Raw genomic sequence first — 25,428 nt, 5'->3', positions numbered from 1 at the left:
CTATACAGGGACGGAGAGAGCCGTCCTTCTTTTTGATGAAAAAGAAGCCTGCTCCCGCCGGGGAGGTAGATTTCCGGATGAATCCCCTGGCCAGATTCTCCTCAATATATTCGGACATCGACCGGGTCTCAGCAGCGGATAAAGGATAAATACGCCCACGGGGAGGAGTAGTACCGGGTAACAGGTCGATGGGACAGTCGTATGGTCTATGAGGGGGTAATGTCTCTGCCTCCTTTTTATTAAAGACATCAGCATAAGACCAATAAGGAATTGGAAGTCCAGGTAGATTAGCTGGGGTAGGAGAGGGACGGACGGGATGGACGGGAACCAGGCAGGTCTTATGACAGTCTTGTCCCCAGCGAAGGACTTCTCCGGTTTGCCAGTCAAGCACGGGTGCATGTTTCTGGAGCCAAGGCAGACCTAGCAAGAGGGCGTGAGAGAGTCCAGGCAGAACATGAAAGGAGATACTTTCAGAATGCAGCATTCCCACCTGCAGAGTAATGGATTCGGTGATGAGTTGGATGGGGCGTGGTAAGAGCCCCCCATCCACGGCAGCCACAGACAAGGGTACAGCCAGAGGTTTGGTGGGGATGCGGTATTTCTCTACCAGGGACTGTGAAATAAGATTCCCGGCTGCTCCAGAGTCCAGTTGGGCTAGTTCGAAATAACGGTTCTCCCCGTAGACGATTGAAACTGACAACAGCAGGGATGGAGAGGATTTATTCTTGTCTAGGTGGACCTCTCTGAGCGAACCTAGACACAGGCGTTTCCCGACCTCTCCGGGCAGGCACGGATCCGGTGCTCCTTACTGCCACAGTAGAAGCAGGTCCCCTCGGCACGGCGTAAGTCCTGACGGGTCTTGACCATCTTGGTCTGGTCGACCTGCATAGGCTCAGGAGGGTGTACCTGGTTAGAGACAGAAGGAGTGACGGGTTTCTGAAAAGTAGGAGCTAGACGTGGTAACCTCCTCTCACGGGTGACCTCTCTGGCACGCTCCTGGAACCGTAGGTCAATCCGGGTGGCAAGAGTTATTAAGTCATCGAGAGTGGTAGGAATGTCCCGACCGGCAAGTTCATCTTTAATACGGCCGGACAGACCCTCCCAGAAGACGGAAACCAGAGCGTCGTTATCCCAGGCCAGCTCCGAGGCAAGGGTACGGAACCGTATGGCATATTGACCCACGGTGAGACTCTCCTGACGGAGGCGTAGCAACGATGATGCAGATGAGGTCTTCCGTCCGGGTTCGTCGAAGACTTTCCGAAAAGCCGTGAGAAAAGCAGGCAAGTTGGACACCAGGGGGTCTCCTCTCTCCCATAGAGGATTTAGCCAGGCCAGGGCCTCCCCGGTGAGATGGGACATGATGAAGGCAATTTTGGCCCGGTCGGAGTTAAACTGGTGGGACAAAAGTTCAAAGTGCAGGGTGCACTGATTTAAGAAGCCCCGAGCCTGGACGGAGTCGCCTCCGAAGCGAGGAGGTGCAGAAAGCCGGGGTCCGGGGTAGGATACCATGGTATTAGTGGGCAGCGGAGCTGCCGGATTGCAAGATATGGCACTGGCGGAGGTTGTTGGTGGATCAGACAGAGTGTTCAGGCGAGTATTGACATTCCGCAGGTGACCCAGGATGGACTCCTGTTGGGACCTCTGACGGGACAGTTCAAGACAGAGGTCCGAGAGCGAGGGAGCTTGGGTGCCACCGGGTTCCATGGCCCGAGCAAACTGTAACGGGTCTGGGAGGCGGAACCTCTGGGCTACAATACAAGGGGGCAGTCCTTGTAAGGGAGCGGGTGGCGACCAGGCAGGTAGTCACAGGAGGTGACCAGGACAGTCTCTGGGTGTACGGGCAGGAGGACACGGCAAGTGATCAGGGCAGTCTCTGGATAAAGGGGTAGGTACGACCTGTGATGGCTGAACCTCCAGGTAGGCTAGCAAGGCAGATGAAGAATGTGTGCTCCCAGGTGAGCAAGCGAGAGTCTCTGGAATAGCAGGTGGTCACAGCACGTGACAGCGGAGCCTCCAGGTAGGCAAGCAGGCAGGTAACGGAGAAGCGCTCCCAGGTGAGCGGGCAAGAGTCTCAGGAATAGCTGGTGGTCACAGCACGTGACAGCGGAGCCTCCGGGCAGGCAAGCAGGCAGGTAGCGGAGAAGCGCTCCCAGGTGAGCGGGCAAGAGTCTGGAGTAGCTGGTGGTCACAGCACGTGACAGCGGAGCCTCCGGGCAGGCAAGCAGGCAGGTAGCGGAGAAGCGCTCCCAGGTGAGCGGGCAAGAGTGTGGAGTAGCTGGTGGTCACAGCACGTGACAGCGGAGCCTCCGGGCTGGCAAGCAGGCAGGTAACGGAGAAGCGCTCCCAGGTGAGCGGGCAAGCTGGTCCATAGACAGACTGACCGGAGTTGTAAGGCAGACCGTCGGACCTCAGGCAAGCAGGCAGGTAGCTGAGGTGCGCTCCCAGGTGAGCGGGCAGGCTGGTCCTTAGACAGACTGACAGGAGTAGTAGGCAGACCGTCGGACCTCAGACTAGCAGACAGGTAGCAAGTAATCAGGCAGGAATCTGACAAGTAACTGGCAGGTAACTGGCAACGGGACCTGAGGGCTGAAGCACAGGTGAGACACAGGTGCAAACAACATTGCTCGGGCACCTCCATTTTGGAGGAGGTGCCTTATATATGATGAAGTCCTCCAGCCATTGGCCGGGGACTCCTTAGGACGGCGCGCGCGGCCCCTTTAAGAGGAGGGGAGCGCGCGCGCCCTAAGCACAGGGGCCGGGAAGGAGCGCGCGCTGAGAGCAGAGCGGGAGGAGGACGCCGGGAAGGAGCGCGCGCTGACAGCAGAGTGGGAGAGGGACGCCGGGCACGGGGCAGAGCGGTGAGGGGAGCAGCGTCCCTGCCTAGCAGAGGGCAGGGACGCCGGCACTACATGAATGTTTTATAGGTCAGGTCATTCTCGATGCGGCGTTATCAAATATGTCTTATTTTTTTACAGAAAAATATTTATTTATGGGTACAATATATTTTATTTTTTATTATTATTTTGTGATTTTTTTTTGTGTTAAATATATTTACAATTTTTTTTAACAATTCTTTTTTACTTTTTTACTTAGTCCCTCTCTGGGACTTTCACTTTCAGCAGTCTGATCGCTGTTATAAAGCATCGCAATGCGCAAGCATAAGAATGCTTTATAACTGTGAGTGCTGCACTGACACAAGCTTCTTAGACCATTCTCTCAGCATGGTCTAACAAGCTTGCTAGCCTGGTGACCCGGATGTTGTCATGACGACGTCTGGTCACCATGGTAACGATCAGGCCCTCGCGATGACGTTGTGGGGGCATCGATCGGAGGGGAGAGGGAGCCCCTCCCTCTCCCTGCCTCCTAAATGCTGCGATCAATATTGATCACGCCATTTAGGGAGTTAAACTGCTGGTAGCAGTGTGGGCACCACACCTGGCATTGAGAGCCGGGTGTAATCTGTCATGATTGCTGAACACCTGGTGGCAATTGTGTGCGCACAGCTCCTGTGCATTCAAAATCGCCAGGACATATCCATACGTCCAAGATCGGGAAGTCCTTCCCAACCAGGACGTATGAATACGTCTAAGGTCATGAAGTGGTTAAAGGGGTTATGCAGGACCATTTTATTTTTTTTACTATGGGCCTAAAAACTAACAGACAAGAAGTTGCTAACATAGGCAACTACTTGCCTGTCCTACCTGGCGCTGGCTCAGAGTGGTCACTGACGGCTCCTGCTGGCGACGTAGCTGCACCACGTGAACAGAGCAGCTTTGCCTCTGCCGGACTGCTTTGTCGATGGGTCATGACTGTCAACATCCTGCTGATTGACAACTGGCTCCATGCATTTAGCTTTCAACGTGACAGCCGCAACGGCAGAAGCGGTCTGTGACTGTTCTGTGCTGGCATAGATCAGCACCAAACAGGGGCGTACATAGGAATCATGGGGCCCCATAGCAGAAGTTGCAATTGGGTCCCCCACCCCACCAAAAAAAAATGTAAATAATTGTCGGGGTCACAGAAGAGCAGATCTCACAACTTTCCAGCCTTTACATAGTAATTTTCCTCCTGCTGACATCCTAGATCCCTCTTTCATTGCCCATAAAGTATGATGCCAACAAAAGTGTCCCCCAAACACAGTATGATACCCCCATGCTGAATTCCTCCACATGCGTAGTATAATGACCCTACTGTACCCCACCTCAACTCCCAGGTCAAAGTATGCTGACTCCAACACAGTATGATCCCCCAACTGTGAGACCTAGAGCTAGAGAGGATGGTACATAATAATGGAGGGTGTTATACATAATAAAAGATAAAACTATATAACTAAGGATGGCGCTATACATAATAAGCGAGTACACAATATACTAAGGGAGTATGCTATACATAATATGGTTACATTCCTGCATCTGTGTGCAGTGTCGGTGTGCTGCCTTACAGACGCACTGAGCATGTCCTATTCTAATCCTCAAAATCGGATCAGAAAATGACATTCTCTGACCCTCACAGATCTCATTCTCAGATCCGTGATTTTCATGGATGTGTGAATGGATCTATAAAACTCTACGAGTCCGTGGACCATCTGATAAAAAAAATCTGGCAGCACATGGGCATTTCACACAAATGTGAGAATGCAGCCTAAGGGATTTTACAGATAACATTATCACTCCAAGTCACACAGTGCAGATACAGAATAATATTTACATCCAGGCACTTACCGCTGACGTCTCATCTGATCAGAGCCGGTTTCTGCTGCTTCTTCTCCATCTGGTCGGACCTTCATGTCGACATCTCCCAGCCATGTCTCATCTTGTCACGATGATCTCCAGCCTAGAAAATAACAAGGTCACATATATTGTATATATACACGTGTCTCCCCCACACTGCAGCCCTGAATACAGATATGTACCCCCCCTTCATTAATATACTATTAGCCACTTAGTAATCAAAATATAAAGTGATAATCAGCACTGTGCCCCCCATTAACTATAATCGCCACTGGCCAATAATATAAATTAATCAGTCTCTGTGACTCTCCCCAATTAACTGTAAGGCTATGTGCACATGGAAAATATACAAGCACCCCTATCATTGCTCTGTCCCAGCACTCCATCATTGCTCTGTCCCAGGACCTCCATCTTTGCTCTGTCCCAGCACCTCCTGTCATTGCTCTCTCCCAGCACCCCCATCATTGCTCTCTCCCAGCACCTCCCATCATTGCTCTCTCCCAGCACTCCCATCATTGCTCTCTCCCAGCACCTCCATCATTGCTCTGTCCCAGGACCTCCATCTTTGCTCTGTCCCAGCACCTCCTGTCATTGCTCTCTCCCAGCACCCCCATCATTGCTCTCTCCCAGCACCTCCCATCATTGCTCTCTCCCAGCACTCCCATCATTGCTCTCTCCCAGCACCTCCATCATTGCTCTGTCTTAGCACCCCTTTCATTGCTCTCTCCCAGCATCCCCATCATTGCTCTGTCCCAGCACCCCTGTCATTACTCTCTCCCGGAATCCCCATAATTGCCCTCTCCCTGCAACCCCGTCATTGCTTTCTCCCTGCACCCCCGTCACTGCTCTCTCCGAGCACCCCCAACATTGCTCTCTCCCAGCAACCCCCGTCATTGCTCTCCCAGCACCCCCATCATTGCTCTCTCCCAGCACCCCCATTCTTGCTCTCTCCCAGCACCCCCATCATTGATGTCTCCCAGCACCTCCCGTCATTGCTCTCTCCCAGCACCCCCATCATTGCTCTCTCCCAGCACCTCCCATCATTGCTCTCTCCCAGCACCTCCCATCATTGCTCTCTCCCAGCACCCCCATCATTGCTCTCTTCCAGCACCCCCATCATTGCTCTCTTCCAGCACCCCCATCATTGCTCTCTCCCAGCACCCGTCATTGCTCTCTCCCAGCATCCCCATCATTGCTCTCTCCCAGCAACCCCCGTCATTGCTCTCCCAGCACCCCCATCATTTCTCTCTCCCAGCACCTTCATCATTTCTCTCTCCCAGCAACCCGTCATTGCTCTCCCCATCCCCACCATCCCTATCATTGTTCTCCCCATCCTCACCATCCCTATCATTGTTCTCCCCATCCTCACCATCCCCATCATTGCTCTCCCCAGCCCCATCACTGCTCTCCCCAGCCCCATCATTGCTCTCCCCAGCCCCATCAGTCCCATTACTGCTTTCCCCAGCCCCATCACTGCTCTCCCCAGCCCTATTATTGCTTTCGCCTGCCCCATCATTGCTCTCCCCAGCCCCATCAGTCCCATTATTGCTTTCCCCAGCCCTATTATTGCTCTCCCCAGCCCCATCATTGCTCTCCCTAGCCCCATCACTCCCATTATTGCTTTCCCCAGCCCCAGCATTGCTCGCCCCAGCATTGCTCTCCCCAGCCCCAGCATTGCTCTCCCTAGCCCCATTATTGCTCTCTCCAGCCCCATCAACCCCATTATTGCTTTCCCCAGCCCCATTATTGCTCTCCCCAACCCCATCATTGCTCTCCCCAGCCCCATTATTGCTTTCCCCAGCCCCATCATTGCTCTCCCCAGCCCCATCAGCCCCATTATTGCTCTCCCCAGCTCCATCATTGCTGTCCGCAGCCCCATTATTGCTCTCCCCAGTCCCATCATTGCTCTCCCTAACGACATCAGCCCCATTATTGCTCTCCCCAGCCCCATCACTGCTTTCCCCAGCCCCATCATTGCTCTCCCCAGCCCCATCATTGCTCTCCCCAGCCCCATCCCATCAGCCCCATTGTTGCTCTCCCCAGCCCCACCATTGCTCTCCACAGCCTCATCAGCCCCATTATTGCTCTCCCCAGTCCCATCAGACCCATTATTGCTCTCCCCAGCCCCACCATCCCCAAAATTGCTCTCCCCCACCTCCCCTCCCCAGCGTTTCAGTAAAAAAAAAAAAAAACACTTACCTCTGTGCCGGTTCCCCCGCAGGCCACAGCATCCTTGTTGTCAGGAACTTCGTCCCTCACACAGTCCCGCGCTGCATGATGACATCATCAAGCAGCGCGTGCCTGTGTGAGGGAGGAAGCGGCGGGCAGGAAGCAGAGGATAGATCTCTGCAGCTTCGTTGCCATTCTCTCCTGTCAGCAGCGGAGCTGCAGGGATCGCTCCCTGCCCTCCGCAAGCAGGGAGAAGCTACACCAGTGGGCCCCCCCGGCGCAGGTGCACCAGCGGCGGTATGTCCGCCCCTGGACTGCTATGGGCCCCCCCCCCGGCTCACGGGCCCCATAGCAGTCGCGTGGCCTGCCGCCATTGGCGCCAAACATAGCAGGCAGATATTTAGCAACTACCTGCCTATTAGACAATTCCTCTTTGCAGAAAAAGCTAAATCCCATCTCGTCAAATTTCCTCTTTGCAAATCATCTGTTTCAGTATATTACTTTCCATTACATAGTTTAGGACATTTCGGAGCGTAATATAAGGCCTTTTTGGCTTAATTTCCCAAATAATTGTGCAAATTGAGTTTCTTAGTAATAAAGGCAATAATGTCTTGAAGATGAATAGTAATGTCATTAATTATGTTCATGAAAGGATCTTTCTACATTTACCTATAGTTCAGTCATTTTACAGAGCGGTTTGCACTTCTGTGACATTATGTGTGTATTCTGTGACATTATGTGTGTATATATAATATATATACATACACTGCTCAAAAAAATAAAGGGAACACTCAAATAACACATCCTAGATCTAAATGAATGAAATATTCTCATTGAATACTTTGTTCTGTACAAAGTTGAATGGGCTGACAACAAAATCACACAAAAATCATCAATGGAAATCAAATGTATTAACCAATGGAGGCCAGGATTTGGAGTCACCCCCAAAATTAAAGTGGAAAAACACACAAAAGGCTGATCCAACTTTGATGTAATGTCCTTAAAACAAGTCAAAATGAGGCTCAGTATTGTGTATGGCCTCCACATGCCTGTATGACCTTCCTACAATGCCTGGGCATGCTCCTGATGAGACTGCGGATGGTCTCCTGTGGGATCTCCTCCCAGACCTGGACTAAAGCATAAGCCAACTCCTGGACAGTCTGTTGTGCAACGGGACGTTGGTGGATGGAGCGAGACATGATGTCCCAGATGTGCTCAATCGGATTCAGGTCTGGGGAACGGGCGGGCCAGTCCATAGCTTCAATGCCTTCATCTTGCAGGAACTGCTGACACACTCCAGCCACATGAGGTCTGGCATTGTCCTGCATTAGGAGGAACCCAGGGCCAACAGCACCAGCATATGGTCTCACAAGGGGTCTGAGGATCTCATCTCGGTACCTAATGGCAGTCAGGCTACCTCTGGCGAGCACATGGAGAGCTGTGCGGCCCTCCAAAGAAATGCAACCCCACACCATTACTGACCCACTGCCAAACCGGTCATGCTGAAGGATGTTGCAGGCAGCAGATCGCTCTCCACGGCATCTCCAGACTCTGTCACGTCTGTCACATGTGCTCAGTGTGAACCTGCTTTCATCTGTGAAGAGCACAGGGCGCCAATGGCGACTTTGCCAATCCTGGTGTTCTGTCGCAAATGCCAAGCGTCCTGCACGGTGTTGGGCTGTGAGCACAACCCCCATTTGTGGACGTCGGGCCCTCATACCACCCTCATGGAGTCGGTTTCTAACCATTTGTGCAGACACATGCACATTTGTGGCCTGCTGGAGGTCATTTTGCAGGGCTCTAGCAGTGCTCCTCCTGTTCCTCCTTGCACAAAGGCGGAGGCAGCAGTCCTGCTGCTGGGTTGTTGCCATCCTACGGCCCCCTCCACGTCTCGTGGTGTACTGGCCTGTCTCCTCGTAGCGCGTCCAGCCTCTGAACACTACGCTGACAGACACAGCAAACCTTCTTGCCACAGCTCGCATTGATGTGCCATCCTGGATGAGCTGCACTACCTGAGCAACTTCTGTGGGTTGTAGAGTCCGTCTCCTGCTACCATGAGTGTGAAAGCACAACCAACATTCAAAAGTGACCAAAACATCAGCCAGAAAGCACTGAGATGTGGTCTGTGGTCCCCACCTGCAGAACCAATCCTTTATTGAGGGTGTCTTGATAATTGCCAATAATTTCCATCTATTGTCTATTCCATTTGCACAACAGCATGTGAAATTGATTGTCAATCAGTGTTGCTTCCCAAGTGGACAATTTAATTTCACAGAAGTTTGATTTACTTGGAGTTATATTCTGTTGCTTAAGTGTTCCCTTTATTTTTTTGAGCAGTGTATATTTATATATATATATATATATATATTATATATATAGTTATTTATTATTATAGCGCCATTAATTCCATGGCGCTTTACATGTGAAGAAAGGGGTTTACATAGCAAACAACAAGTACAACAGTTTGAACAAAAACAAGTCACCGACTGGTACAGGGAGAGAGAGGACCCTGCCCGCGAGGGCTCACAATCTAGGAGGGGGGGGTGAGGATGCAGTAGGTGAGGGAACAGCTGGTCATGCAGCGAGCGTTACTGCAGGTTGTAGGCTTGTTGGAAGAGGTGGGTCTTCAGGTTCTTTTTGAAGGTTTCCACGGTAGGCGAGAGTCTGACATGTTGGGGTAGAGAGTTCCAGAGTAGGGGAATGCACGGGAGAAATCTTGTATGCGATTGTAGGAAGAGGTGATAAGAGGGGAGTAGAGAAGGAGATCCTGTGAGGATCGGAGGTTGCTTGCAGGTAAGTACCAGGAGACTAGATCACAGATGTATGGAGGAGACAGTTTGTGGATTGCTTTGTATGCCAAGGTTAGGGTCTTGAACTTGAGTCTCTGGGCAATGGGGAGCCAGTGAAGGGATTGACAGAGGGGAGAGGCCTGGGAATAGCGGGGGGAAAGGTGGATTAGTCGGGCAGCAGAGTTTAGGATAGATTGCAAGGGTGTGAGAGTGGTAGAAGGGAGGACACAGAGCAGGAGGTTGCAGTAGTCAAGGTGAGAGATGATGAGTGCATGCACTAGTGTTTTTGTGGATTCATGGTTGAGGAATGTGCGGATCCGGGAAATATTTTTGAGTTGGAGTCGGCATGAAGTGGAAAGGGTTTGGATATGAGGTTGAAGGAGAGATCAGAGTCAAGGGCAACCCCGAGGCAGCAAGCTTGTGGGACTAGGGAGAGTGGACAGCCATTGACTTTGATAGATAGGTCAGGCGGGGGGGTTGAGTAAGATGGTGGAAAGATGATGAATTCATTTTTATCCATATTAAGTTTTAGGAATCTAGCAGAGAAGAAAGATGAAATAGAGGACAGACATTGTGGGATTCTGGTTAGTAAGGCGGTGATATCCGGTCCAGAGAGGTAGATCTGTGTGTCATTAGCATAGCAGTGATACTGAAAGCCGTGAGACTCTATGAGCTATCCCAGGCCGAAGGTGTAGATGGATAAGAGCAGGGGTCCTAGAACTGAGCCTTGGGGGACACCAACAGATAAGGGGCGAGATGAGACGAGCAGGTGGTGTGTGAGTGGGAGACACTGAATGTCCGGTCTGTTAAGTATGAGGCGATCCAAGATAGGGCAAAGTCTGTGATGCTAAGAGATGAGAGAATCTGTAGTAAGAGGGAATGGTCACTGTGTCAAAAGCAGAGGACAGGTCCAGGAGGAGGAGGACAGAGTAGTGTCACTTGAAATTGACGGTCAGTAGGTCGTTGGTGACTTTATTCAGGGCAGTTTCAGTGGAGTGATGTGGTCGGAAGCCAGATTGTAAGCGGTCAAAGAGGGAGTAGGAGGACAGTTGGGAGGACAGTTCAAAATGGACATGTTGTTCCAGTAGTTTTGAGGCATAGGGGAAAAGTGAGATGGGGCGATAGATAGACAGAGAGGATGGGTCAAGGGAGGGCTTTTTGAGGATGGATGTGATTGAGGCATGTTTGAAGCATGAGGAGAAGATGCCAGTTGTTAGTAACAGGTTGAAGAGGTGGGTTAGGGTTGGGATGAAGACTGCGGTGAGGTTTGGGATGAGGTGGGACGGGATTGGGTCAAGTTCACAGGTGGTGAGATGTGACTTGGAGAGTAAAGAGGAAAGTTGATTTTCCGTGATGGCGGAGAAGCTGGTTTTGGAGGTGGAGAGTCGAGTAGTTATGAGCAGGGGCTGTGGGGACTTATGGCCTGAGCTTTTCCTTATGTTGTCAATCTTCTGTTATGATCTGCTACAAGCACTAAGGAAAGACAGGAGATCTGTCCCTACAATAGAACTAAGCTTAATCCCTACGATGTAACGGGGAACCTGATCCTGCGATCAGACCCGCTAAAGTCCTCAGCTAGTCTGTACGAAGACCTATAGATGTGAGGGAGGGATCCCTACAAGAACTAGGGACTGGGAGTAAGATGGACACCTCCTAGCAGAAATTGTAGCAGAAAAGGACAAACAAAACAACATAGAAAATAGAGGTCGAGAGACCTAGCTAAACTGACGGAGTAAGGTAACAAAGCACCTGGCTAGATTAAGAGTTGAAATTACAATGAAGTCCAGCAAGGCCAGAAGGGTGGAGCAGGTTTAAATAGGCAAAAAAGGTCATGTGACCAGCAAACTAGAAAAAACCTAACAGGAGAGTTCTAACAGTACCCCCTCTTCTATGAGGATCCTCCGGATCCCCTAGGCCCAGGCTTATCAGGAAACCTCCTGTGAAACGCTCTGACAAGTCTGGAAGCAGAAACATCATCCGCCCTCACCCATGAGTTATCCTCGGGACCGAAACCCTTCCAAGCGACGAGATACTGCAAACTCCCTCTATACCGTCTAGAATTAAGGATGCAGGAAATTTCATATTCCCCGTCCTCCACCACCGGAGGAACAGTGGCAGTGGCGTCTCTATCAGATACATCAGCTTTTTTCAATAGAGAAACATGGAACACCGGATTAATCTTCCAGGAGGTGGAAATCTCCAACCTAACAGCAGATTGGTTAACTACCTGAAGCACCTTAAAGGGCCCTACAAACTTGGGATCCAATTTTTTAGAAGGAATCCTCAGCCGCAGATTCTTAGAGGACAACCAAACTATGTCACCAGCCGTAAACAAAACCTCTTGACCTTTCCTGTCAAAGTACCTCTTAGATTTTTTGTTAGCCTCCTGCAGATTACCACGCACATCCGTCCAAACTCTTTCCAAATCACCGGAAAAACTCTCCTCCTCAGGCACAGCCGATACCAATTTGGAGAATGACCCAAAAGACGGATGTCTCCCAGAACAACAAAAAAAAGGCGAACACCCAGCAGAAGAGGATGTATGGTTGTTAAGAGCAAATTCAGCAAGCGGCAGAAACTCAGACCACCATTCTTGATTGTCTGCCACAAAACAATGCAAGAACTGCTCAACATCCTGGTTCTTCCTTTCTGTCTGGCCATTAGACTCAGGATGATATCCAGATGAAAATGACAAATGAACTCCCAACCTGTCACAAAAGGCACGTCAAAAACGAGCCACGAACTGAGGTCCCCTATCAGAAACAATGTCAGTAGGAAGACCATGGAGTCTGACAATCTCCTTGACAAAGGCCTTAGCGAGTGTCTTAGCGCAGGGCAGTTTGATGAAGGGAACCAAGTGACACATCTTGCTAAAACGGTCCACGACCACCCAGATGACCATGAAACCCTCAGAGGGGGGAAGGTCAGTAATAAAGTCCATAGCCAGATGTGTCCAAGGTGCACTAGGAACCTCCAGAGGGCAAAGCAACCCCGCAGCAGGAGCATGCGAAGACTTAGATCTAGCACACACAGTACATTGACGCATCCACTTAATGACTTCCTTCTGCCATCCAGGCCACCAAAAACTGCGACCCACAAGTCTCTTGGTCTCAGAAATTCCTGGATGACCTGCCAACCGAGACTCATGACACTCAACAAACAAATCTCTCCTAAAGGTCCTAGGCACAAACAACCTCCCATGGGGAGTGTTAGATGGGGCATTCTCCTGTGCTTTAAGAATCTCATCTTCCAAAACGGAGTCCAATGCAGCAATCACAACACCTTCTTGTAAAATGCTCTCCTCCTCCTCAGCACCGACCATGGGAGAAAAGCTGCGAGACAAAGCATCAGCTTTAACATTCTTGGTACCCGGGATGTAAGTAACAGAAAAATTAAACCGCGAAAAAAAAGTGCCCACCTAGCCTGACGGGCATTCAAGCGCTTGGCAGCATCAAGATAGATCAGATTTTTATGATCAGTGAAAAGCTGAATGGGAAATTCAGCACCTTCCAAGAGATGACCCCAGTGTTCAAATGCGAGTTTAATAGCCAGCAATTCCCGATTACCAATATCGTAATTAAGTTCCGTCTCAGAAAATTTTTTTGAAAAAAAGGCACAGGGATGTACTCCATCCTTGATTTCCTGAGACAACACCGCACCGACCCCCACAGAAGAAGCATCAACCTCAACCAAAAACGGCTTAGTCACATCAGGCTGCATAAGGATGGGGGCAGAGCTGAACCTCTCCTTTAGAAACACAAAAGCTTCAATGGCCTCAGTAGTCCACTGAACCGTATTAGCACCTTTCCTGGTGAGATCGGTCAGTGGTTTAACAATAATAGAAATTTTTTTAATGAATTTTCTGTAGTAATTGGCGAAACCCAAAAACCTCTGTATCGATTTCAAACCAATAGGCCTAGGCCATTCCTGCACAGCTTGAACTTTCACCGGGTCCATCTCAAAGCCCTCGCTGGAGATAATGTAGCCCTAAAAACTAATTCTCTGTACAGCGAACTCACATTTCTCCAGCTTAGCAAAAAGCGAATTGTCAATCAATAACTGCAATACCTCACGTACGCTCCGCCAATGAGACTCCAGATCAGGCGAATAAATCAAAATGTCATCCAAATACACAACCACATTTTTGCCGATCAAAGGTCTAAGGATGTCATTAATAAGATTCTGAAAAAATGCTGGTGCATTGGTAAGACCAAAAGGCACCACCAGATTCTCAAAATGACCCACAGGAGTGTTAAAAGCAGTTTTCCATTCATCACCCTCCTTCATGCGCAACAAATTGTATGCCCCCCGGACATCAATTTTAGAGAACCATTTGGCCCCCACTAACTGGTTAAACAAATCAGGAATCAATGGCAGTGGGTAGGGATTGCGTACAGTAATTTTATTAATCTCGCGAAAGTCCAGACAAGGACGTAAACCGCCGTCCTTTTTTTTAACAAAATACAATAGAACTAAGCTTAATCCCTACGATGTAACGGGGAACCTGATCCTGCGATCAGACCCGCTAAAGTCCTCAGCTAGTCTGTACGAAGACCTATAGATGTGAGGGAGGGATCCCTACAAGAACTAGGGACTGGGAGTAAGATGGACACCTCCTAGCAGAAATTGTAGCAGAAAAGGACAAACAAAACAACATAGAAAATAGAGGTCGAGAGACCTAGCTAAACTGACGGAGTAAGGTAACAAAGCACCTGGCTAGATTAAGAGTTGAAATTACAATGAAGTCCAGCAAGGCCAGAAGGGCGGAGCAGGTTTAAATAGGTAAAAAAGGTCATGTGACCAGCAAACTAGAAAAAACCTAACAGGAGAGTTCTAACATCTTCTGCTTGAAGAACGAGGCAAAATCTTCAGCTGAAATGAGTGGGGAGGGAGGGGGAGCTGGGGGACGGAGGAGAGAATTGAAAGTACTGAATAGCTGTTTAGGGTTGTGGGACAGGGAGGATATGAGCGATGAGAAGCAAGTTTGTTTTGCTGCAGTTAGTGTGGACTTGAAAGTAGTGAGGGATTGTTTGAATGCGATGAAGTGCTCGCTGGAGTGGGACTTTTTCCATCTCCGTTCAGCAACTCTGGAAGCCTGTCTCTGTTCTTTAGTCAGGCTGGTGTGCCCAGGTTGCCTGTTGATTGTGCAAGCTTTGGTATGTGTGAGGGGGCAACCAAATTGAGAGCTGCAGCTGTTGTGGTGTTATATAAAACAGCAGCAGCATCTGCATTGTGTAAGGAATTTATGTCTGTAAGAGGGAGTGTAGGTCAAGGTGTTTGAGATTTCTGCGAGGGTGTGCAAGTTTCTGGATGGGGGATTGTGGACCTGGAGAGGAGAGGGAAGAGAATGTGAGTAAATTGTGGTCAGAAAGAGGGAGAGGTGAGTTAGAGAGGTTAGATAGGGAACAGAGGCGGGTGAAGATGAGGTCCAGTGTGTGTCCATCTTTGTGAGTGGCTGCAGAAGACCATTGAGCGATGCCGAAGGAGGAAGTGAGGGATAGAAACTTAGAGACAGATGATTGGGAAGTGTCAATGGGGATGCTGAAGTCACCCATGATGATAGTGGAGATGTCAGCGGAAAGGAAATGGAGTAGCCAGGTGGTGAAGTGGTCTAAGAAGGTGGCAGCTGGCCCTGGGGGGGTGGTAAATGACAGCCAGTTGGAGGTTGGAGGGGGAGTAGGTGTGCACACAGTGCACTTCAAAAGAGGGGAGGGTAACGCAGGGTGGCAATGGGATATGTGAGAAGGAGCAGTTATCTGACAGGAGAAAGCCAACTCCTCCACCTTGCTTGCTGCTGGGGCAGGGTATGTGGGAGAGGTGGAATCCGCGGTACGAAAGTGCAGCTGGAGAGGGTGTGTCAGAGGGGGTGAGCCAGGTTTCGGTGATGCCGAGGAAGGAAAGTTTGTTAGTAATGAAAAGATCATGGATGTAGGAAAGTTTGTTGCAGACAGAGCGCGCGTTCCATAGAGCTCCTGTTAGCTGGACTGGGGAAACGGGGTCTGGGCGGATGGGTATAAAATTAGAAAGGTTGCGGAAATGTGTGATCGATCTAGGATGAGAAGTAGATGTGACTGTGGGGATGTGGTGGTGGGGGGGCCAGGATTTGGAGAGATATGGCCAGCAGTGAGGAGGAACAGAGAAAGTGTTAGTAGGTGGAAGCAGGAGAGAGCATGAGGTGGCTGTCTGTGCTTAGAGACATAGGATTGTATGTTGAGGATCAGTTCTAAGGAGGAGGTGAGGTGGATGGGGAGGATGGAGGGAGAGATGACCAGTTCCTTACTCAGAGTAGGGATTAGAGGGGTTAGTAGAAAGTGAAGGACTATATATATAAAGGTCCCGTTTATACTGCTGATCCAGTAGTACCAAAACAGGAATATTTGGAATGTATCCGACTTACTGGCACTGCCCTGGTTCTCCCCTCCAACATATGTCCTTGTGTCCATATTCTTCATGCCTCTTCACTTGTCTAAGGGAGACCCTGTTGATGTATTGAGGCACCATATGGTGGCACTTGCACGGTCTTTTACATAAATAAGTAGATTGAAAAAAAGACATACAGTATTTTCATGACTATGAAAATTGTACATTCACACTGAGGGCATCAAAACTATGAATTAACACATGTGGAATTATATACTTAACAAAGAAAAAATCTTTAAATGAGAAGGTGTATCCAAACTTTTGGTCTGTACTGTAAGTCTATCAAGTTGAACCTTTCTCCACCAGTTACACATTATTTATCACTAGATTATTACCATTACTACCTCTTGTGGTCGGGCATATAGGTGAGATCTCCTCTGAGGTCTCTATATGCCACTCTACATGCTCTGTCCTCGTATTTTCTGTAAGTATGAAGGCTTAGTATGTGCCTTAATTTTGTTATTTTATATTGTACATATACAGTGCCTACAAGTAGTATTCAACCCCCTGCAGATTTAGCAGGTTTGATAAGATGCAAATAAGTTAGAGCCTTCAAACTGCAAACGAGAGTAGGTTTTATGAACAGAAGCATAAATCTTACAAACCAAAAAGTTATGTTGCTCAGTTGAATTTTATTAAATTTTAAACATAAAAGTGTGGGTCAATTATTATACAACCCCTATGTTTAATATTTTGTGGAATAACCCTTGTTTGCAATTACAGCTACTAATCGTCTTTTATAAGACCTGATCAGGCCGGCACAGGTCTGTGGAGTTATCTTGGCCCACTCCTCCATGCAGATCTTCTCCAAGTTATCTAGGTTCTTTGGGTGTCTCATGTGGACTTTATTCTTGAGCTCCTTCCACAAGTTTTCAATTGGGTTAAGGTCAGGAGACTGACTAGGCCACTCCAACACCTTGACTTTTTCCCTCTTGAACCAGGCCTTGGTTTTCTTGGCTGTGTGCTTTGGGTCGTTGTCTTGTTGGAAGATGAAATTACGACCCATCTTAAGATCCTTGATGGAGGAGCGGAGGTTCTTGGCCAAAATCTCCAGGTAGGCCGTGCTATCCATCTTCCCATGGATGCGGACCAGATGGCCAGGCCCCTTGGCAGAGAAACAGCCCCACAGCATGATGCTGCCACCACCATGCTTGACTGTAGGGATGGTATTCTTGGGGTCGTATGCAGTGCCATCCAGTCTCCAAACGTCACGTGTGTGGTTGGCACCAAAGATCTCGATCTTGGTCTCATCAGACCATAGAACCTTGAACCAGTCTGTCTCAGAGTCCTCCAAGTGATCATGAGCAAACTGTAGACGAGCCTTGACATGACGCTTTGAAAGTAAAGGTACCTTACGGGCTCGTCTGGAACGGAGACCATTGCGGTGGAGTACGTTACTTATGGTATTGACTGAAACCAATGTCCCCACTGCCATGAGATCTTCCCGGAGCTCCTTCCTTGTTGTCCTTGGGTTAGCCTTGACTCTTCGGACAAGCCTGGCCTCGGCACGGGAGGACACTTTCAAAGGCTGTCCTGGCCGTGGAAGGCTAACAGCAGTTCCATAAGCCTTCCACTTACGGATGATGCTCCCAACAGTGGAGACAGGTAGGCCCAACTCCTTGGAAAGGGTTTTGTACCCCTTGCCAGCCTTGTGACCCTCCACGATCTTGTCTCTGATGGCCTTGGAATGCTCCTTTGTCTTTCCCATGTTGACCATGTCTGAGTGCTGTTCACAAGTTTGGGGAGGGTCTTAAATAGTCAGAAAAGGCTGGCAAAAGAGATCTTTAATCCACACATGTGAAGCTCATTATTCTTGGTGCCTGAACTACTTCTTAATACTTTTGGGGGACCAAACAGAATTCTTGTGGTTTGAGGGGTTGAATAATAAATGACACTCTGAATTAACTTTTAACGTTTTTAAAAAAAACAAAAAAAATAAATAAAAACAAAATTTGCTGCAGTGCATTTCCCACTTCCAGGCTGATCTACAGTACAAATGTCACAATACCAAGTTAATTCCGCATGTGTCAACCAGCTAAATCTGCAGGGGGTTGAATACTACTTGTAGGCACTGTATGTACTAAAACAATTAATTTTTTATTACATATATTTAGAAGACTAAATAGACAGGCATCTTGCCTGAATTGTTGCATTAGTAGGTCCAGACAGTTGGTTGGCGGTAGAGCAGGCACCTGGAAAAAGAAACTAAATACAGAACATTTCTTAATGGTGTCAATTAAAGTGTCTGAGATTGCCTTCATGCGTGTCACGCATGTGAGATAACAGTTGTCCAAAACTACAGGATAGGATAAACTCAATTATTTAAAGTGGTTATCTAGAACTATTTTTTTTTCCTCATGGGGCTAAGAACGGATCAGCAGGTAGTTCATAATTCCCTGCCTATTCTGCCCGGCGGTGGCTTAGAACGGTCACTTATTGCTTCTGCTGGCGATTCTGCTGGTTCTTTTAACCTCACGGCAACAGAGCAGCTCTTCCTCTTTTGGGCTACTATAAACGGGTCATGACTGCCAATGTCATGCTGATTGACAACTGGCTCCCTTCTACCTAACTGCGGGTAGTCGGCTGTCAATCAGCATGACATCGGCAGTCACACCCTGTTAACAGTGGAAAAGAAACAACTGCTCTGTCGATGTGACGTCAGCGGAAGCCACAGAAACGGCAGCAGGAACGATCTGTGACCACTCTGAGCTGGCAGAGATCAGCACCAGGCAGAACATGCAGCAACTATCTATCTGTTATTTTTTTCTACGGTCCTAAGAACTAAAATGGTCCTGGATTGCCCCTTTAAACATTTAGTGACCACCGATATGCATTAAAACGGTGGCCACTAAGGGACCTTATTTCCTCATTGATGTTTTAAAAAGGCGAACAGGAAAAAGGTTATAGTGCCCCCCAGAATCGGAAAATCTCCGGGCTCTCACTTACCGAGCTAGCTGAGACCCTGGAGAACACAATCTGGGCTCAATAATGTTATTCAGCCCTGGATTGAGCAGAATAACGGCGATCAAGTAAAAAAAAGAATAGTGTGGCAGTTATTAAAAATCATTTCTCTGACATGATATGATGACCCTATCACAGTGATCAAAAGCCAATAATTAGTAAATAATCCCGCCCTGTGTCATCCCCTTAGATTAATTTTTATTTTATTTTATACTTTTTCATAAATTTTTCACAGTTAGGGTTAGGGTTGGGCTAAGGATTCGGGTTTTCAAAATAAAAAAAAAAAAAAAAAAAAAAAAAAGATATGACTAGTGTTGAGTACAAGTGCTCGCTACTTGAGTATGCATCGGGTGCTCAGGTATGCACTGAGTATAGCGGTTGCTCGAGTGACATGCTTGAGTCTCCGCCCCGCATGTTTCACGGCTGTTAGACACCCGAAAAACATGTGGGGTTTGCCTGCCATACACGAGCACGGAGACTCGAGCATGTCATTCGAGCACCCGCGATACTCAGTGCATACCCGAGCACACGATGCAAACTCAAGTAGCGAGCACTTGTGCTCAACACTAATGACAACATATTCAATATGACGATCTAATGTTATTAAATTCTGTATAGGTGAATTCTGGGCCGATTAACCCCTTAAATACCGCCCCCTGTTACAAGGGGATCGCAAGTACACGAGTACTGCAGTGTACGAGATCAGTGATCAGAAAAAAAATATACACATGTCCCAGGGTATTCTAGAAGCGACCAAAAAATATTATGTGCCCCAAAATGTTACCAATAAAAACACAATTTGCATATTAAATTTCCCAGAGGAGCATTGCACAGCAAAAAAGCCTCCTTACCTTGACATGCCAGAGCAGGTATGTCACTCTCCACAAAGGAGAAATGTTACCCTTTAGATCTCAGTCCAGAGCCTCTCACCTAGCCAAATCAGTTCTCATACTTTGCACTGATGAGGGACAACAGCCTGAAACACTGTGTCTGCAAATTGAGATTCTGATTTGGCTTTTATCCTGAGTCATACTGCACGACTCGTTAAAGGGTTGATTGTGACTTGTCGGATTGCTGCTTCCAATAGGTGGCGCTATAGAGTTCAAGTCCTCTTTTTGTTTCAAGAGGCAATTTGCACAATAAAAACACCTAATTTATCCTGCACAAACCAGGCCCCACTCAGGTCCATCATCTGTCACTGGAACTATAGGGGGTTCCCACGTTACTGGTAGAACAAATTCTGGAAAAGTGACATGGCTCTCGTCCCCTCAAATAAAATCTAGTGAATTCTGTGCTCCCAAATCCAAATGCCTCGCTCCTTTTGAGCCCAATGTGCCTAAACCGCAGTAAGCAGCCACACATTTGGCACTATTGTAGTGGGGAGAGAGCTTTTAACAATTAACGGGGTATGTGTCTCCAGAAGCACAAGCTAGGTACAATGTATGGGGGTGCTACAATATATGGGGGCTCTACACTGGATGGAGGCACAATTTATGAGTACTAAATTGGCAGACTTACAATTCTCCAGAATAAAGCCTGGCATGTATGTAACAAAACAGTGACTGCAGCCATAGATGAATTCATTGAGAGGTGCAATTTCTACAATGGGGTCACTCTTGGGGTCTTTCTGCTGCTCTGGCACCTTTAGGGCTCCGCAAATGTGGTCCACAAAGTATTCTAGCAAAATCTGTGCTCCAAAAGCCAAATAGCGCTCCTTCTCAGCCCTGACGTGTGGCCGAATAGTAATTTCTGACGACATATGGGGCATCACTGCATTCAGGAGAAATTGCACAATAAATTATGGGGTCCACTTTCACCTACTAACCCTTGTGTACCTGACAAATTTGCAGAAAATACAAAAATTTGATTTTTACCACAAAAATGTCATATTTCCATGTCTCAATGTTATCAAATGCTGTGAGGCAGGTATGGGTTCAAAATGCTCACTACACCTCTAGATGAATTCCTTCGGCAGTGAAGTTTCCAATATGGGGGCACCTCAGGGGCTCGGCTAATAGATCCCACAATCTATTAAAATGAAATGTGCGTTCTAAAAGCCAAGTAGCGCTCCTTCCCATCCTGCCCCTGCTGTGTGCTCAAACAGTAGGGTTCAACCACATATGGGGCATCACTGTAGTCAGTAAAAATTGCATAAATTATGGGGTCCATTTTCTATTACCCCTCGTGTAAATTATAAATTTGGTGCTAAAATAGTATTTTAATGGAAAAAATTAAATTTTTTGTTCTCGCATCTAGAAGTTATAAAGTTTTGAGAATCACCTGTAGGTTAAAAATGCTCACTACACCCCTAAATTAATTCCTTGAGTGGGGGAAAGTTTCCAAAATGAGGGGGGTTTCTGCTGTTTTCGCATGTCAGGGGCTCCCCAAATGTGACATGGCATTCACAATCTATTCCAGACAAATAGCGCTCTTTGCTATCCTAGCCCTGCCATGTGTCCACACAAGTTTTTGACCACATATGGGGTATCATTGCATTCGGGAGAAATTGCGTAACAAATTAGGGAGTCTGTTTTCTCCTTTTATCCATTTTGAAAATTACAAATTTGGGGCAAAAACTACATTTTCATGAAAAAAAAATACAATTTTTAATATAACGACTTAATGTTATCAAATTCTTTGTAGTACCTGTGGGTTCAAAATGCTCACTATACCCATGGATAAAATCCTTGAGGGGTGTAGTTTGTAAAATGGGGTAACCTGTGGGGGGTTTCCACTGTTTAGGCACATCAGGGGCTCTCCAAATGCGACATGATGCCCACAGACCATTCTATCAAAGTCTGCGTTCCAAAACATCACTGGTTCCTTTCCAAGCCATCCTGAACACCCAAACAATAGTTTTCTCCAACATATGGGGGATTGGCGTACTGAGGAGAAATTTGACAACAAGTTTTGGGGTCCATTTTCTCTTGTTACCCTTGTGAAAATAAAAAATTTGGAGCTAAAGTAAAATTTTTGTGAAAAAAAGTAAAATGTTAAATTTTTCCTTCCACATTGCTTTAGTTCTTGTGATTCACCTAAAAGGTCAATAAACTTCTTGAATGTGGTTTGATGACTTTGAGGGGTGTTTTAAGAATGTTGTCACTTTTGGGTATTTTCCGTCAAAGTCACTTCAAATGTGATGTGGTCCCTAAAAATATGGTTTTGTCAATTTTGTTGTAAAAATAAGAAAATCGCTGGTCAACTTTTCAAAAATTGTGCTGCTGTAAAGTAGACATGTGGGAAATGCTATTTATTAACTATTTTGTGTGACATCTCTCTCTGATTTAAGGGCTTATGAATTGCAAAATTTTCAAAATTTTTGCCAAATTTTTTTTTCCACAAATAAACGCCAGTCATATTGAAGAAATTTTACCACTATCATAAAGTACAATATCTCACGAAAAAACTAACTCATAAGCACTGAGATCCGTTGAAGCGTTCCAGAGTTAATACCTCATAAACTGACACTGATCAGAATTGTAAAAATTGGCCTGGTCATTAGCGTACAAAGTGGCTCAGTCACTAAGCTAGTTAAAGCTAGCAATATGACAGTTTGAGTTAGTATGCTGGTTATTCATGTGAGCATTTGTATAATCTCTATAATATTGATTTTGTATTATTTCTGCTTTTTCTTTAAGGCCATGGATTGCAGACAAACTTCCATTTAAAGAGAATGCAAAAAAGAAAAGTAAAAAATAAATAAGATCAAAGACATTTTTGACTTTAAAACACATGCAAGAACTATATCCAAACTGTTATGTGGAAACAAGGCCTTACAGAGCGGCAGAAATAGGACGCCGAGTCTCATTTAGAAAATTGCCCTAGAAGAACCGCCACAGAGATGAATAAAGCCTCATTCAGGCATCTGTTTTTTTTTTTTTGTGTGTACTAGAAAAAGGGGACCTTTTTTCACCCACAGGTCCATTTTCTCCTTCAGTGTGGCATCTTTTTTTCTTGGATGTAAAAAAAAAACCCTAACAAAAATAATTTTCAATCTTTTCTTACGCAGTAAACAATAAAAAGTGAACAGCAGAAAGTACTATCCTTTTTTTCATGGTTCTCTACGTTTGAGCCGCAAATCAAATAAAAATATTATTTTTTTTCTTTGCAGGCAAACAGTCTGCATACAAAAAGACATGTGAACAGCGTGAATGGGATCTAATGCTGAACATAGACTGCAGATAACATCAGTCGGGTCAAGTCTCAGCTAGAACATTCTAACCCCCAAAGGTTCACGATAACATTACAGCTGTTAGAAATCTACCAACATAAGTAAGAATAAAAACGCAAAAAAGTTCAGCAGGTTTTTTGAGCCAAGTATACAATACAGTTTGGTTGCAATTTCTATAAATTGTATTTAATGGGAAACACCACGTCATTGAAAATCATCCTTCAAAAGTACATCTGGAAAAAAGAAGCATTAGGAATAGTTTTCTAAAATGGGTTTCTCTAAAAAAAAAAAAAAAAAAGCAGCATCTTTACCAACATATGTGTAAGTACCTTGAAGACAGATATTTTGGAACCAAATACTGTGGTCTGATGAAGAAAAATAATATTCCACATTCAATGAAGGAAAGTGAAGCTGAATTGCCCTTAAACAGTTCAAGAAAAGTGCTAAAAATGTACAATAGCCTCCATGGTCTGAGCATTTAATGCAACCTTACCTGTTTACGAAGATCAGTCCTCAACTAACAGCTAGTGAAGTTTTTAATTGTTTCCATTTGGCAAAAGTGGGTTGATTACAGCGATGCCAGGTATATTATTATTTTTTCATGTTTTGCTTCTTTTGCACACTTAAAGACTCTTTCAAAAAAAAGAAGTTGCTGTTGAATCATCGTGTTCTGAAAACTGTCACTTTCCAATTTTTTCACGCTGTCAAGTAAGAGCTTCATTTTTGAGGGATGAGTTGATATTTTCAATTATACCACTTTTCTTCACATACAACTCTTACATTTTTTTTTTTAACAGTGTTCACTGTGCGGATTAAATAGTCTGACATTTTTAGTTTAAGTAGTTGTACATACGGTGATACAAAAGGTGTAGGCTTTTTATTTTTACATAAATTCATTTTAAATGGCAAAATATTTTTTTTTTCATGATTATTTTCTGTATTTAACAAAAAAAAATTCTTTATTTTTTTTTTACTTATTTTAACTATGGGACTTGAACACTGAATACTCTGATCATTGATCTAATACAGCTGCACATGGGCAAGACGCCTGTTATGCTCTGCCTATGTCCTGAAGGTCCGGTTACCATATTTACCCCAGTGATTGTGTTATGGCCAATTTATGATTGTGTGATTGTGTTATGGTCAATTTATGAGAGGAGCCCCTGCCCTTTCACAACCATTTTCATGCTGCGCTTGCTATTGGCCGCGGAATCTTCAGTGTTTAACTAGAACTGGTATTGGCACCGGCCCTGACTGTTGCTACAGGAGCTCTGCTGCCACTTAAGCGGAGCTCTTGCAGTGATAGTGTTGGGTACAGCTCCTGTGTCCGCATGATCACCTAGACACCTTCCAAAATAAAATTTACTGATTAAAGAAGCTCTCCCATCAAAGTTTTTATCCTCTTAATATATTGCAATCATCATATTATATACACACACACGTGGTCAAAATTGTTGGTACCCCTCGTTTAATGAAAGAAAAACCCACAATGGTCACAGAAATAATTTGAATCTGACAAAAGTAATAATAAATTAAAAATCTATGAAAATGAACAAATGAAAGTCAGACATTGCTTTTCAACCCTGCTTCCACAGAATTTAAAAAAAAATTAAACTCATGAAATAGGCCTGGACAGAAATGATGGCACCCCCGAAAATAATGTGACAAGGGGACATGTTAAATCAAGTTATGTCCACTAATTAGCATCACAGGTGTCTACAATCTTGTAATCAGTCAGTGGGTCTGTACATAGGGCTACAGATACTCACTGTGCTGTTTGGTGACATGGTGTGTATCACACTCAACATGGACCAGAGGAAGCAAAGGAAAGAGTTGTCTCAGGAGATTAGAAAGAAAATTATAGACAAGCATGTTAAAGGTAAAGGTTATAAGACCACCTCCAAGCAGCTTGATGTTCCTGTGACTACAGTAGCACATATTATTCAGAAATTTAAGATCCATGGGACTGTAGCCAACTTCCCTGGACGAGGCCACAGGAGGAAAATTGATAAATCAAAGAGACAGATAATACGAATGGTAACAAAAGAGCCCAGGAAAACTTCTAAAGAGATTAAAGGTGAACTTCAAGCTCAAGGAACATCAGTGTCAGATCGCACCATACGTCGTTGTTTGATCCAAAGTGGACTTCATGGGAGAAGACCAATAAGAACACCATTGTTGAAAAAAA

The 25,428-nt window shown here is 46.2% G+C and overlaps 1 protein-coding gene across 1 annotated transcript in view; it reads left to right on the top strand.

Moving 5' to 3' along the window:
• Positions 1-24,653, top strand: part of LOC141165063 (uncharacterized) — a 123,342-nt gene extending 98,689 nt beyond the window's left edge. Inside the window, exon 13 of the mRNA XM_073650709.1 lies at positions 22,708-24,653. Coding sequence (XP_073506810.1) covers positions 22,708-22,768 — 61 coding nt within the window. The 3' untranslated portion in view covers positions 22,769-24,653. The remainder of the gene's footprint in view (positions 1-22,707) is intronic.
• The last annotated feature ends 775 nt before the right edge of the window (positions 24,654-25,428 follow it).

Source organism: Phyllobates terribilis, unplaced genomic scaffold, assembly GCF_046119375.1.
Source record: "Phyllobates terribilis strain yellow unplaced genomic scaffold, ASM4611937v1 Scaffold_11__3_contigs__length_659146591, whole genome shotgun sequence".
In the NCBI taxonomy this organism is placed as follows: domain Eukaryota; kingdom Metazoa; phylum Chordata; class Amphibia; order Anura; family Dendrobatidae; genus Phyllobates; species Phyllobates terribilis.
The sequence above is the reverse complement of the archived record's forward strand: the minus strand, read 5'-3'. Positions and strand labels throughout refer to the sequence as shown.